This window comes from Theropithecus gelada, chromosome 2 (genome assembly GCF_003255815.1).
Source record: "Theropithecus gelada isolate Dixy chromosome 2, Tgel_1.0, whole genome shotgun sequence".
Lineage (NCBI taxonomy): Eukaryota > Metazoa > Chordata > Mammalia > Primates > Cercopithecidae > Theropithecus > Theropithecus gelada.
The window spans coordinates 121,816,891-121,832,400 of record NC_037669.1 but is presented as its reverse complement, the minus strand read 5'-3'; the positions used below and the strand labels follow the sequence as shown (position 1 = coordinate 121,832,400).

At 35.0% G+C, this 15,510-nt stretch overlaps 1 protein-coding gene across 6 annotated transcripts in view; it reads right to left on the bottom strand.

Annotated features, from left to right (window-relative positions):
• Positions 1-336: 336 nt before the first annotated feature.
• MECOM (MDS1 and EVI1 complex locus) overlaps positions 337-15,510 on the bottom strand; it is a 602,573-nt gene continuing 587,399 nt past the window's right edge. For 4 of the 6 annotated variants that reach the window (XM_025376651.1, XM_025376653.1, XM_025376652.1 and 1 more), the window contains 5 exons: positions 11,478-11,647; positions 9,780-9,924; positions 6,835-7,071; positions 5,831-6,014; positions 345-1,894 (listed from right to left, as the gene is read on the bottom strand). In XM_025376651.1, the coding sequence (XP_025232436.1) occupies positions 1,760-1,894; positions 5,831-6,014; positions 6,835-7,071; positions 9,780-9,924; positions 11,478-11,647 (871 nt within the window). In that variant the 3' untranslated portion in view covers positions 345-1,759. Of the gene's footprint in view, positions 1,895-3,368; positions 3,422-5,830; positions 6,015-6,834; positions 7,072-9,779; positions 9,925-11,477; positions 11,648-15,510 lie in introns of all 6 variants that reach the window. The other 2 variants (XM_025376655.1, XM_025376650.1) reach the window with 2 other exon arrangements.

Below are 15,510 nucleotides of genomic sequence, written 5' to 3'. Positions count from 1 at the left end.
AAATAAGAAACTGAGTTCCTTTTGGCATACAATCTGTAGAAAACCTGTAAGTCGCTCTTTGTCCTAATTTAAGTGGATGCTGTGAACATGAAGTGATACCAGGACTGGGTTGTGGTGCACTTGAGCCCTGACTGCACCACATGGGGAAAGTTCAGAGCAATGAGGGAGACTCACTGTTGCCCAAGAACTATCACTTATGCTATCTCAAAACAAAACAAACATGCTCTACATTCCACATATCTGTAGGGCATCAAGATCCCAGCCATCATATCTTTAAATCATTGGATCCCAAAGGGAAAGTAAAATTGCATGAAGGAAAAATACCACACAGAGGGGAAAAATACTCCTTTTTGTAAGTCTTTATTTTTTAGTTGCTCCTCCCATAGTAATGCACTGAAAGGCATAACAGTTTATATTGTACAAAGCATTTGAAGAAAGTACCTCAACTTGCCGATTATTTCAAAATGAGATTACAAACAAAAAGAAAACAAATCTGGTTCCTCAATAAAGGGCAAAATAACTGAATACAGTCTGTTATTTACTTCTCTCTTTTAACATAAGGTTGGGAACACTTCATTTTACAAATAGGATTAACATGAACATAACATCGCACAAGCTTGCAGACAACCAGCATAAAATATGGAGTACAGTTTTTAATCAGAAGAATCATGCTTCCATGAAAGAAATTATAATCGTTTATACAATTGAATCAATTTCAGTATTACAAAAACTAAGTTGCATCTATTCGTATTTAGTTCATTAAGAAGGAAAACAAAACAAACAAACAAAAAAGGAATGTTAAGAAAAGCCAAACACCATTTGGCACTCTCATACACAGGTCGGGTCACCTTGGTCCTTGAAATTCAGAAAGGGGTGTGCCTCAGACGTCATAAAGTAGTGGCTGACTGGAACAGTGCTATTTTAATCAACAAACAATAGTTTGCCAACAAATAAATACATGATACACGCAACACACACACAAAAATAAACATTAAAAAACAGTGACATGATTGTCTAAAATTAAGATGTTATTACAAGGATTTGGCAAACAATTTATTAGTGGTACAGCGATACTGGTGATGAATAGGTTACTTCACTGACTTAACCTCTTTGAGTGTGAACATCCATAGTTTACAATATACACATACCCTTTTTCCCTAGTTTTAACCAATGTACTTAAGAAGGCAAAAGGGGGAACAAGTACTCCCTGTTATCAGTTTCTATAATAATTGACTGTGCATTTCATCCAACTACTTCTGTCTTCAAAGGGTTAAATTACATAAAACTTTAACGAAGAAAAAAAATTAAATCTGTAATTAAAAGCAACTGTTCCCAATCGTGTCAGGTGATCTTGTACAAAAGAGAATTCAGTTTCTATGGAGTGTTCATTCGTATCAATGCTGCCATCTCAACTGCCCTTCTCACCCACCCATACCCTAAGGTGGGGTAAACTGGAAGATGCCTTCAGCCCAGCAAGTTTTTTGTTTTCATTGAATCACTTTAAGTCGCATTGATTGATCTTCCAGAAGTCAGCAGCTGCCTTTGCTGTGCAAAACAAAATATCGAGAATAAATAGTTTCTTTTTTCTTTCTTTTTCTTTCTTTTCTTTTTTAAATCATTCAGTTTAAGGTCACTAGACTTTAGATGAGTGACCCTGCAGGTTTATAAGGCATTCTGCTCAGCAGTCTTGTAAATAGTCCTATATGAAAGAGCCATGCTACTGTTGGACTTGGTCCCACTCTGGTCAACCTTGATAACGTCATACGTGGCTTATGGACTGGATAGCACTGGATTCCGCTGCAGCCCTGGCCATACTGTGCCACACGTTGGAAGAACTGTGGGATGTAGAATGGAGGGACTCCTTGTCAGACAATGACAACATCATAGCATATGCCTGGGGTAAAAAGGAGAGAGACTTAGTAAATGGCATTTGAAAAACATCACTTTTAGTTCAAAGAATATTGTTGGTAAAATGGAAAGAGATGGGACCCTGAGTAGGGGCATCCTTCCTGGGTGTGTTTGGCAAAGGAGGCATATTTTTTCGTAGAAATCACATGGGATTACTGCTGGCCTTTAGTGCCTAGGAGACCCCAAAAGTGACACACTCTACAGAACCAAAAAGAACTATCCTACCTAAAATGCAAATAGTGCCTCCTTTGAGAAAGATGAGTTGGTCTCCTGCTCAACTGCAAATACAGTCATCCATCCACTACATATGTTCAATTCACCAAAAATATGATTGTGTGCTTATGACTGAAACCAAAAATATTAATAGGTCTCTATCCATAGACCTACCTTGACAGAGCTGTGGCCTAGTAGAGGATACAGCCTGACTCCTACACTTTATAACCGAAAGCACTGAAGGTGCTTGAGTGACTTGCCCAAAGTGACTCAATTAGATACATACTGGGAGAAGCATAACTAAAATGTATTTCTGCCCAACTTTTAATCCAGTGTCTTTTCTCCAGTGTCCCTCCATGCTTGACATACTCAGTACTGACACCCACAAGTTGAGGTGGATCAAATCAGCTCTACCAAAAACAATACAACCAAACACATGACCCAACAATGTTCTAATCAACTTGTTTTCCAATGTCTGCTGAGCAGAAGCTGCATGGAGGTGCTCTGTGAGGAAGTGCTCTTTCTTCCCTATTATCATGTCAAATTTTAAATAACTGTTCAGAGAATCCCCCATTTGCTGCCAAGCAAAATATTCAAATGGAATGTTTGGTCTTGACTTGTGAGTGAACTTTTCACTGTTGATTCGCTATTGTTGGTCTCATCCACTGTTAAACTTGCTTGTCAAAATGCTGCTGAAGTGGAATCATTAAAGTCCTGCCAAAGACATTCCACTGTCTGTAAACAAAGACAAAATGCCTCTGTTGTTAGGCAGAATTTCATCTTTGGGAGTCATGCTGAGACATGTGGCCACTCTGTGGTTTCTTCCGTAATCACTGCATTCAGTTAGAAAATCTGCCCTTGCAGGCTGATTTTGATTTGCTGGGTCATCGCTCTAAATGTACACATTTGACTTTTATGTATGCAGTTTACCTTCTGGACCTCTACGATATCTCATGATCCGTTTAACAAATATTTCTTAAGCATCTACTCTATGCCAGGCTCTGTGTTAGATACTAAGGAATTAAGAATAAATAATATAGAGTACTTATCTTTGGCAGAGTTAAAGTATGGGTTAAGTGAGCATTGAACCTAAATTATCTATTCTGATTATGTACCTACTTTTAGAGAAAAAGATAAAGAATATTCTGAAAGAGTTAAATTCTGATATTTGGGAAGATAAAAGGGAGTATAGAGAAAATTTTGGAATTTTAAGTCTTAATCCTGGCTTTAAACCTGCCTCTACTCACCTAGCTGTGTGACCTTGAGCAAGTTGCTTAATCTTTTAAGCTTTACTTTCCTCCTATAAAACAGATGATAGTAATAACAGTACTGACCTCCAAGAGTTGTGGAGGAATCACACGCACTAACTTACATAAAGTGTTTAGCTCAGTGTGCCTGACTGAGCTAATACATAAATAGTACCTATTCATGAAATTAATTTTTACATGATAGAGTTTCTTGAGGAAGAGCACATGCAAAATGCAGCTACTATTGTACTGGTCAACTATTTTCAATTCAATCACTATAAAAATTACAGAATAAATATATGAATGCTTTGAGTAAAGCATCTGAGCCTTTAGATTCTAGAAAATGGCAAAACAGCATATCTGCCTTTTGGTAATCAAAGGAAATAAACATTTTCATATACAAGGATCAGTGCCCAGCATATAGCTGGTAGTTAATAAATGAATGAATGAATGGTATTATGAAATAAAGTGAATTTGCAAAAAGGCCTGACCATTTTCAAACTTACCTGTATAACGTGATCAAGTAACAAGAAAAATATTACTTAGGATTGCAAAATGCTAGTATTTCTTATAATGGTAACAGCCCAGCTGGGCAGGGACTTTATGTCAAAATGCTGGTACTAAAATGTATTATAATTATATCCCTTATCTCTAGGTTTTCAGGCCCTTTTGCCTTCTATCACTTCTGGCCGTTTCTGGAGTTTTTCGGTATTATATCTTATAATAAATGAGAAGCATTTTTGGTGAACTAATTAAAAGAAATTTAAAAAGAAAAAACCATGTCCAGGTGCAATGGGTCACACCTATACAAATCCCAGTAATTTGGGAGGCTGAGGTGGGAGGACTGCTTGAGCTCAGGAATTTGAGACCAGCCTGGGCAACACAGTGAAACCCCATCTCTACACAAAATTGAAAAATTAGCCTGGCATGGTGGTGAGTGTCTATAGTCCCGGTTATCCAGATGCCTGAGGTGGGAGGATCACTTGAGCCCAGCAAGTCGAGGCTATGGTGAGCCGTGATTGCACCACTGCACTCCAGTCTTAGCAGCTGAGTGAGACCCTGTCTCAAAAACAAACAAAGAAACAAGTAACAAAAAACCAAAAACCTGAATACTCCAGCTATCTCTAATCAACAAGGATAGAAGAATGGGAAATCAAGGGTTAAAAAAAACTAGCCACTGCTTATGGATGTCTCTACGTAAAAATGAAATGTCTACTCTAGCTAGTTTACCTTTAATGTTAAAAACTGAAAACTTAATTTTTATCCCCATTGAATAAAAATCCACTTACCCCTTTTACAATGAGGAAATGGTACCTATAGTCTTTAAGTGATGTTCTCAAGTTCATGGAGGTAGGCTCCAGGAGCCTCTGTAGATGCTGGCTGCTTTGACTTCAATTGAGAAAGAACATTTATTTTGCCTATTACCATACATAATATCTCAGAACTTTTTACTAAATTGAGTATTATTTAATGATTTGTATTATCCCATTGACACAATGTTTTTCCCACCTTCCTTAGGATATTACTACATTTGCTGTTAAGACCAACCCAGACATCTTACCCAAACAGAAAATCATTTCCAAATGAACAAACTAATATGGTCACATTCAGGCCACCTACAAAATGAACTAATGGATCAGGCAATTAGACCACAGTGCCCAATAAATATGGCAATAGGAAGTTTCTTTAAGTTTAATTGACCTAAATGAACAACCTGGTTGAGTGTGGATGTCCAACAAAAAGTACTGACTTCCTTTATTTTGTAACAAAAACACTGAGGCTCTTTTAATTGCTATTTATGGACCCTTTAATGAATTTATTTTTAGTTATCATAGTGCTGATACAATGCTGTACAGCCTAATAAATCTGAGTACCATTCATTCACTCATTCATCCATTGAATTTAAAATTAACCGGTTTTATTTCCAAATCTGCCAATAAGTTGGTGTAGACCTTTGGCAACTCACTTCATTTCTGATCCTCATTTTACTATTAAATTACAACATGAGATGACTTACTAATTAACTACACCTAACAATTTACTAGACAGAAGGGGACAAAAAATAGAATTCACTTTTCAGAAAAATCTTAATATGTAATTACATTGACAAAAGTATAGACATGGAAAATGACTCTGAGGTAACACATAAACACTTGCAAACAAACATGATGAACTAACTGTACAGAAGTAAGAGAATTACAAAGTCAAGGAAAGATGAGTGTAGGATAGGGTTTGTCATAAAATTTCTATGCAGAATGCAGCTAAATTAATTGCTTTCTTGCTTAACTATTTTGGATTTGGTCATAAACACAGTAAAGATATGAACATTTTTAGAAAAGCATCTGACCCTGTTTGGATTCTAAAATATTTCAGAGATAGAATATTTGCTTATTGGTAATCAAAGGAAATGTACGTTTCATGCATAAAGTAACCATGATGCTGTACTATGGGAAAATCTGTACCTGCGATTTGGACTTTCTGTGTAACGGCTGCTTCAGTTCCTCTGGCACATGGGAAGTACTAAAAGAAGACAGCTCAGCTTCAGAATATTGATTATCTTCCATTTTCCTCATTTTGAGGCTATCTGTGAAGTGCCTTATATGATCTAGAGCAGAAAGTCCACTTTTATATTCTTCCTCTTTATATCTAAAATGAACCAATGAAAAACACAGAAATTTTTTTTTTCAGTTTGTTATCTAATCAAATCACTTTCATTTGAATCTATCTGTGCAACTGACAAACTTCATATGACGTATCTGCAGGGTTAAGTAGCATGCATCAATTATTGAGTTTTTATAAATATTTGCAAACATCATGCCTTAAAAATATATTTCTGTTAAGATTTTTAGTAACTAAAACCAAGCATATATTTGAGATAAAGAGTTAAAGTCAGTGACACATTTGTCAGTAATGTGCAGAGACAGAATTCATATATTCATAATTTCCATTTAAAGTAAAGCTAGTTATGACAATATTTAGTCAATATCTATCATGAAAATATAATAGTACCATCAATTTAACTGTTTGGTTATTTCTTTTCATTTAAAAAGTTATCATCTATATAGATCACATATATGTCTGATGAAGTGAAATTTATCTCAATTATACTTAACTGATGATCATACCAGATTATTGCATAAATTAAATATGTCAAAATCTCTTTTTTTCTTTGAGTTTTATAGGTAGAATCTAACAATAAATGATTGTGTACTTATGTAGTTTTCATTTTATTTTTCCCACCTCAGGTTAATCAGAGTTGCACAAAACCTGATGTATTTATACGCTTGTGGATTATGTTGATGGCCACCTTATTTTCATCTATTTAAATCCAATCCACTGAGTATCCCTTACTAATTCAAATTTAATTTTTGTTATTTATAACTCACAAATTGCTTATCACAGGAGGAATTGCAACCATATGTGGATCTACTATAACTTAGTTTCTAAAGTCACCCAAGGTACTCACCTCACTGGGGATGTCTTGCAACTCATCTCTAGAGCACTAGTTTCTTCATAGTCATCCTCAGGGTTTCCTTCATGTAAATTACTTGTCACTGGTTCCTTTCCTGTTTTCCCAGTAATATCATTGTCTTCATCCTCCTCATCTAACAACACCTCATCTTCAACTTCTTCATCATCCAGTAAGTCTGAATTTTGACTGGTCACCAAAGCCTTTTCATCTTTAAAATGACTGCCATTCATTCTTTCAAAAGCATTAAAAAAAAAGTCCAATTGTTGGTTTCACTTTTAAAATCGTAATTTGTTTCTTTATTATGTCTTCCCAACAACAGTTTAGATTTCCAACACTTACACAGGAAATTTTTTATTGTTTATGCTCTATGTCAACCATGAAAAAATAATGTGACCTCACAAATGGGAAGATAAAGAAAAAAGTAATTGTATGATTGTTCAGATTATAAATGAAGCCTCTGGCAGAACCCAAGAAACAATCTTGGTCTCCTATTTCTTATCAGACTTTGCTTGATAATTGACATTTCTATATATATCATATAAAAAGGCACACAAATACATTCTCAGCACAATTTACCTAATTACCATATAAGTACCCGCCATTTAAAATAATAGATTCCTGGAAAACTCATATCACTCATGGGCAGTAGCTTCAATACATATGCCTAAAGTGAATCTAAAAGTCCAAAGACAATCTTAAAGTAGCTGCCAAGAAACAACTAGATGACATTTGTATTATATTCCACTTAGCCACTCTATCCAAATTTGGAAGTAATTGAGAGCTCACTTATTTGTACTATTTTCAAATTATTTTTTACAGTCTGAATGTGAAATAGTTCCTTGTTTCTCAGGGAAACACCAGGGTGGAAAAAGCTCAGGTATCAACAATGCACCCCCATCACTTTCCCACATAACAAAAATGAGTATAATTTAATATTCAGATTTCTCAGCATTAAAAAATAAATAAAACAATCTTGGATGTGACAAAAGCAGATAGTAAGAATCCATTTGACCAGAAAAAGTCATATCATTATTAAGCTTTTAATATAAATAATCTCTTAACCTCTTTTATCAAAGAATGGTGAAAATTTATACACAGACATAAATTAGTTTCCAAATACACTGCCAACTTGCTTGCATGAGTGGATTAAAATTTTTATTTAAAAAAAAATGAAAGAAAAAAATAAAGGAACAAAAGAGTACATGGGTGAAAATCAAAAGTAACAAAAGCCAACATAATTAAGAAAATCTATTTGTTAATTAAGTTTTCAAATGTGGCAATTTGTAGGGAATGAATTATTCATCAAAAGTAGCCTGACAGGAGTTCAGGGGAAAAACTTAGATGACTCAGCCTTCTTACTTCTGTGCTGTTTAGACATATTGAAGCCAGATGTTGCAGCTATACAGGTTCACAAATCGCCAATTAAAGGCTAGAAAATTTGAATAGGCATCTCAGAACCCAAATGGTGTGTTTTGTTCAACGGTTCTTACTTGCATCAAGTAAATATCATTATCAAAGTGTAAGATTGTTACTGTTTCTTGCTTGTTCTTGCTACTTTGTCCTTCTGATCATCTACTTCCCCTCTCCCTTTGACAGACAGACAGACAGACAGACAGACAGAAACACACACACAAATGGGCGAGTAAAGGGAAAGATACATCCAACTGCACACTGGTGTGGTTATCAGATTTCTGAGAAACTGGAAGGGTCTTTTTTCTTGTTTTTCTTAGACACACTTTTACACAAGTTGAAGAACAGAAGTGGTCTTTTTTTGGTTATTTTAGTAAAAAATGTTTATTTGATGCTTGCCTTGAAGAAATTACATAAAATAATTAAGTTTGACTTTTAATAACATCAAAAATAGAGGACACTAACCCAAAAATACTTGCATGATGAAAAATCATGGAACTTTCAACTAATGTCATGTTTTTTTAAAATTTACAATGCAGCATCCTAATTTAATAGGTCACTATATAGTTATGTCCAGAAAAGTCTACTTCTCAACAACAGATATTTAATATAGCTTATAGATAAGAAAAATTAAATCCAGTAGTTTTGGTGAAATTGTGTTTCATTAACTTCATATGCAATGTGAAGTGCTGGGTAACTGTTAAGTATTATCATTAACAGCATTAAAAGCTTTTTAAAATGAATTAAGCTATTCATGCTTAATGTTGATGATGACAAAAGGAGCCAGTGCATCAGGTCGGTAAAAACAAGGATGGTCATACCCACTGAAATAAACAGACCAGAATTAAATGAGTAGTCACTTAAGAGGACATAAAGTAGCAATAGAATCTTAAGAAGACTAAAAAAGTTTCTATGTAAAATATATTTGGGGGAAACTCCATGGGTATTTCATATATAAATGCATACATACATATGTACTATAACATGTATATTACATATATACAGAATATACATATACGTATATAGGTATAATACATATATATAGAGAATCATATATTACCTGTAATATATATATAATTTATAATGTATAATAGTAACCAGTATTGATCAGTGATTCAATTGAATCCCTGTGATGGCCTTTTCTTCTACTTCTGAAATTTTGATAACAGATTCTATTCAGCTATCAATTAGGTAAATCCTGGTAAAATTATGGGCTCTGGAACCAGACAGCTAAGGTTGAATCCCATTGACTACTTATGTGACCTCCGACACAACGGTTTAAGCTTCAATGTCTCCGTTCCTTCACTGCTAAAATTACAGTGGCTATCTCACAGGGTTATCATGAAATTAAATTAATTAATACATGTAAAATGCTTGGAAGCACATGTGGTATTTAATATGTACTAAATATATACCAGTCTTTGGTGACTGAAGTAATAGTTGTGCCACAAAAGTGAGCATAGAAAGTATATTTTAAAACATATTCATTTCAGTCGTCACAGAGTTTAAAGAGTAAAAAACAGCTTTACCTCTCCTCCACATTCCTGGGAGACTGACTGCTGTGGTTGCTGTTCCCAATGAAATTTCGAATTTCTGTGAAGTAAGCATCTTCTTTGTCATCCAGAATCGCACCTGTACTTTCCAGTTCAGAATGAGGCGACGATGTTGCTGTACCTGCGTGGAGCAGAAAGCCTTTTATAACAAACATTATTGTTTATCTAGCTACTTATTTGGAAACTCACTCCTTATGAATTTGATCAGTGTTATTTCTTCAAACATGCCCTATGAATATTAATAACTTTAGGAGGTCTTCAGCTTCCTTGGCCATGAAACGCAAGACTCACAATACCTGTATCACAGGATTGATGTAAGGCTTACATAAACTTAATCAACTATAAACACTTTGTATGTGGTTGAGCTTTACACCAACATTAGCTTCCTGTTGTTTATCTTGCCTACAAAGTATCTATAATAGTTCATCACAATAGTCTATATGACAAAACCAAGAGGTTAAAACATCCCCTCACCTAAAAGAGGTTATAATCTAACATCCCCTCACCTAAAAGAGGTCAACAAGTATTAACGTTGACGTGTTACACGTTTAACTATTTTTCCTAAAATAACTTTGGTAAGAAAATTATAGTTGTCTGATCTAAGGGTACACACAGTTAGACAGTGTGGTCAGTTCTGCATATTGGATTATACTTCTGTACCTAAAATCTAATATTTTAAAACTATGATCATTAAATTGTTGACTTTGAGGGGGATGAACAGTATATACTTTTAGGTAGTAATCAGACAAGATCATAAACAATGTGCCTTTACAGTGGAAGAAAGATTAATAATTTAAAAATTCCATCAATAAAGATTGCTAGTCTGTATTAATCCAACTTTTTTCTGTTCTTAAATCTCTTTGCCTGAACTCTGTATCTCTCCTCCCCTACTCCCAAAGCATAACCTTTATTCTCTGGAGACAAATTGTGACTGCACAGGTTGGCTCTGCACACATATGCCAGCTGGCAAATGTTACCTAATGACTTATTATCTAACTATTAGAAGCCAAAGACTAGAAAACCTACAATCCCTTCCGCTAAATATGTGCTGGCAAGGTTCCAGTTAAGAAAAGTCTAGTTTTATGCCAGTTACTTTTATCTTAATTTTATATAAGAATTTGTGATGAAAACAAAGTACCACTATCATTTGCTATGGGTTGCTCTGATCATGTCAATAGTTTCATATTCCGAGTCATAGCAAAAACTACCAAGAGAGGTTCTCTGAGCTGCAGGCCTTTTACAAAAGCAGCTATGCTTTCTAGATTAATATTCAGAGGGTGACATTCTGGGGCTGCCACTCTAGAAACTCTGCCATGCCTAGGGGCCACATTCTGTGCCAATAGGTGAAAAGACGGTCCCCTGCAATTAAGGAAATCTTGTTTCATAAGCCTCCTGCGAGTTTAGGTCATTGTCCTCTTTGCTTAAAAGTACCCATTAACATGAATTCAGGAAGATAAAAACATAATACAAATAAGGCCACTGAATCATCAATTAATCAATGGTCACATTGCTCACATTATTCTAAAATCTCAATAGAAACCTGCTGGAAATTTTTACAGTAAGACCTGATTTGGTGTCAAAGTGGAATAAAAGAAGAGAGATCACATTATCTTATTATTATTTACAATATGAAAAAGAAGCCATATTTGACTTATAGCACAATTTATTACATACCGGACATGTTTCCATTCTCATGTTTCTTTAGGTGTCTGTCTAAATTGGTTTGTTGACCAAAACACCTATCACATAAGTGACACTTAAATGGCTTCTCTTTATTGTGGATGTTGCGAACATGCCTTTGCAAGTTAGAAGATATGCTAAATGATCTGTCACAGTATTTGCATCTGAAAAATAAACAAAGAGAAAATATTTACAAGCACATTAAAAGGTATTTCTCAAGACTAGTTAGCCAGCTTTCAAAAATCATCTCCACTCATAAAACAACATTTTAAAGGAAAGGCATGGGGAGAATACTATTCACACAGTTAAGATTTTAATTCCAATAGATTGTGGTCGCTTTAAAGACTTTCATGACTTTATCAAAAACCATAAAATATTAGTGATTTGATTGCTCCCAAATTCATTAATCAGTACCAATATTTTAAGTAAACCTCATAAAATAAAGCACATTGAGGAACAGTAGCATTGTTTTATCTTCTGCTTAGGACAATACAATTAATTTTTTGGTAAACAAACATAAAACATTCATATAGTTTTCAAATACAATAATATATCACTTTTTAATTCAAAATTGCAGTCTGATTAACCAATTTCTCAGGAAATTCACTTTCTCAGATGCTAATCCTAAAGAAAATTCCATTATCTGTTACAAAATAGTAATGAACATTCTAGACTTTTAAAACTAAGACAATGTAAATAACTCAGTGTGATACCCAAGAATCAGCTACCATAAAGCCTTTTCTCTATTAATCTTTAAACTGTTATAAAAAAATAATGCCACTAAATTCACTTTGTGAAATAAAAGCAAAGGTCTTCCATTTATCTCCCTTCCTCTTACTCCTTATTTTTCATTTCTCTTTTTCTGAAAGAGTCTCTAGCAGTCCGAACTAGGTCAGTTTTTCGTGAAAGCACTTGTTATTGGTTGGTTAATTGTTTCTGTTGTCCATGTGATAAAAATACCATAAATTATTTTTAACGTTTTCCTTTAGTCATAAAATGAAAATATAAAAATGCAAGGCCCCCTTCCCCTAGTCCTTATCAGTGAAGAAGAAAAGGGCTTTTAGTAATTGAGGTTATTATCCTCTATCATTTTAAGGTTTCCATTATTTAAAGTTTCCATTATTTGCCATGATTTGTTTCTGTGATTTTGGGGGACATATTACTTGAAAAAAAAAGTTAACTTTCTCCAAATGACTTTTTTGTTGTTGCTGTTTTTTAGATGAAGCCTCACTCCATCACCCAGACTGGTGTGCAGTGGCACAATCTCGGCTCGCTGCAACCTCCACCTCCTGGGTTCAAGCGTTTCCCCTGCCTCAGCCTCCTGAGTAGTTGGGATTACAGGCACGTGTCACCATGCTCAGCTAACTTTTGTATTTTTGTAGAGACAGAGTTTCACCATGTTGGCCAGGCTGGTCTCCAACTCCTGACCTCAAGTGATCCACACACCTCAGCCTTCCAAAGTGCCAGGATTACAGTCGTGGGTCACCGTGTCCAGCCTCTAAATGACTTTTAAATGAAAACTTCAATCTTAGAGGATAGAAAATTCTTAACTCATCCTTCCACGTGTGAAGGGCCCTTCTCCTCCCACTTTTGAATGCAGAGTCAGTGGTTCCAGATCTCTAAAGCAGAAATCAGCCCATTCCACTAGAGTTCTTGGGCTTCTGTGGCTGTCCTTATGTGATGCCAGAAGTCTAGTCAGTTCAGTAGGAAAAATAATCTGTTGAACTAGTTACTTTGGCATAGTATCAATAAACCAACACAAGTACTGATTTAATTTTTCCCCCTTAAAAAACTGTTCTGGCATCATAAGGTTCTTCAACTTTCCTCACTTACAATATTAATAAAAAATGTGTGAAACCCCACATTATGGTAGTTGTAATATTTTAACCCCTGTTTTTTTTTTAAAAAAATGCATACAAAGTTATGACCTTCTCTGCAATAACTCTGTTTACCTCCAAGGTCCACCGCAATGAGAACCATGCTATATTTAGCACAATTTATTCTGTGCTTAGCAGAATAACCTAGAAAACCCTGTTAGAGTAAACATACTCCCACGAAACACTTTAAAAATTTTTTTTCACCCAAAACACTTTCTACACAAATCATGAGGAAGAGAGATTATGTTTCTGCCATGCTTCTAACTTTCTGCTTGCACACAAAGGGTCTTTTCCAAATCTAGTAAGCATCATCTTCTCAAATCTAAAGAAGCATGTTCTAACCAATGATCAGTTGTTACTTTCTATCTCTCCTCTGCTAAAGTCTTGGCCAGAAGAAGAATGCTCTAAATAAAAAATCAATTCCTTCTACACAACTCCAATAAGAGCTTAAGTTTTAGGAATTCTTAAAATGAACACATAACACAGTCATGGGCAGTATACTATTAAGCCTTCCTAGTTATCGGATGTAGACATGGAGGTCAGACGAGCCTTTGATATCATGATGCAAAATAAAAACGCTGAAGTGAGAGCTCTGGGCCTGGGTTTTAATCCTGACTCTATTAGTATCAGACTTTGCAGAAGGCAATTAGCATATGTAAATCTGAATTTTTTCATTTGTAAAACAGAGGGGCTGATGCATCAAGGACACAGAGATGAATAAGATATGGATTATCCAGGACATGGTAGCACCTGCCTATAATCCCTCCTCCTGCTAATAATCAGGAGGTGGACGTGGGAGAATTGCTTGAAGCCAGGAGTTCAGAACCAGCCTGAGCTACAGAGTGAGACCTACTGTCTATTAAAAAAAAAAAGGGGGGGGGGGATTCCACTGTCAAGGAGTTTGTGGTCTACTGGTATTTATCTATCTGAAGAGATAATTTCCTATATAGGTGACCATGTTTAACTTTTACTACATAAAGTATTAAAACCTAATAGAACTTTCCAGAAGGCACAGGTCAGCCACAGGAAGCAGACATAATCTGTATATAATTTACATATCATTTTAATTTTTTTAGTTAATTTTTTTCTTTTTGAAGTAATTTTCGGCTTACAGAAGAGTTGCAAAGATAGTACAAAGGGTTCCCATATACCCTTTACCTCAGTTCCTCCAATGTTAACATGTTACCTAACATTCATTAAAACTAGGAAATTAACGTTGATGCAATACTATTAACTAAAATACAGGCTTTATTTTAATATCACCAATTTTCTCCAATGCTCTTTTTCTGTTCCAGGATCTGATCTAGGATCCCACATTGCATTTAGCTGTCATGTCTCCTTAGTTTTCTACAGTCTCTGACAGTTCCTCAGTCTTTCCTTGCCTTTAATGACCCTGACACTTCTGAATAATACCGATAGGGAATTTGGTAGAATTTTCCTCAATTTGCGTTGGTCTGATATTTTCTCATTATTAGAGTGAGGTTATAAATTTTGGGGGAAAATAGCACAGAGACAATATGCCCTCTCAATGTGTCCTATCAAGGGTACATGATGCTGACATGTCTAACTTCTGGCATTGTTAACCCTGATCATTTGGATAAGGTAGTATCTGCCACGTTTCTCCACTATAAGGTTGCTACTTTTTCTCTTTCTAATTAACAAATATTTCGCAGAAGATATTTTGGGGCTATGCAAATATCCTGTTTCTCCTTGAACTTTCACTCACTAATTTTTTATTTTTTAAATGAACTTTTCTTTTTTTTGAAGATGATGTCTTGCTGTGTTGCCCAGGCTGGTCTTTACCTCCTAGGTTTGGGTGGTCCTCCTGCCCCAGCCTCTCTGAGTGCTGGGATTGTAGGCATGAAGCACCACATTTGGCCTAAATAAACTTTTCATTTTAGAAGAGTTCTAGATTTATTAAAGGGTTGCAAAGATAGTACATAGCACCCATTTTCCCCATTGTTAATATATTTCACGTACATTTGTCACAACTATTAAACCAACATTGATACATTAACTAAACTATAAACTCTAGTTCACTACATACACTCATTTTAACATTCAATTGATCTTGCCTGTAGCAATTATTATTATGATGTCCTAATTGTGATTTTGTTTTCCTCATTTTTTCTACACTGTTCATTGGAATT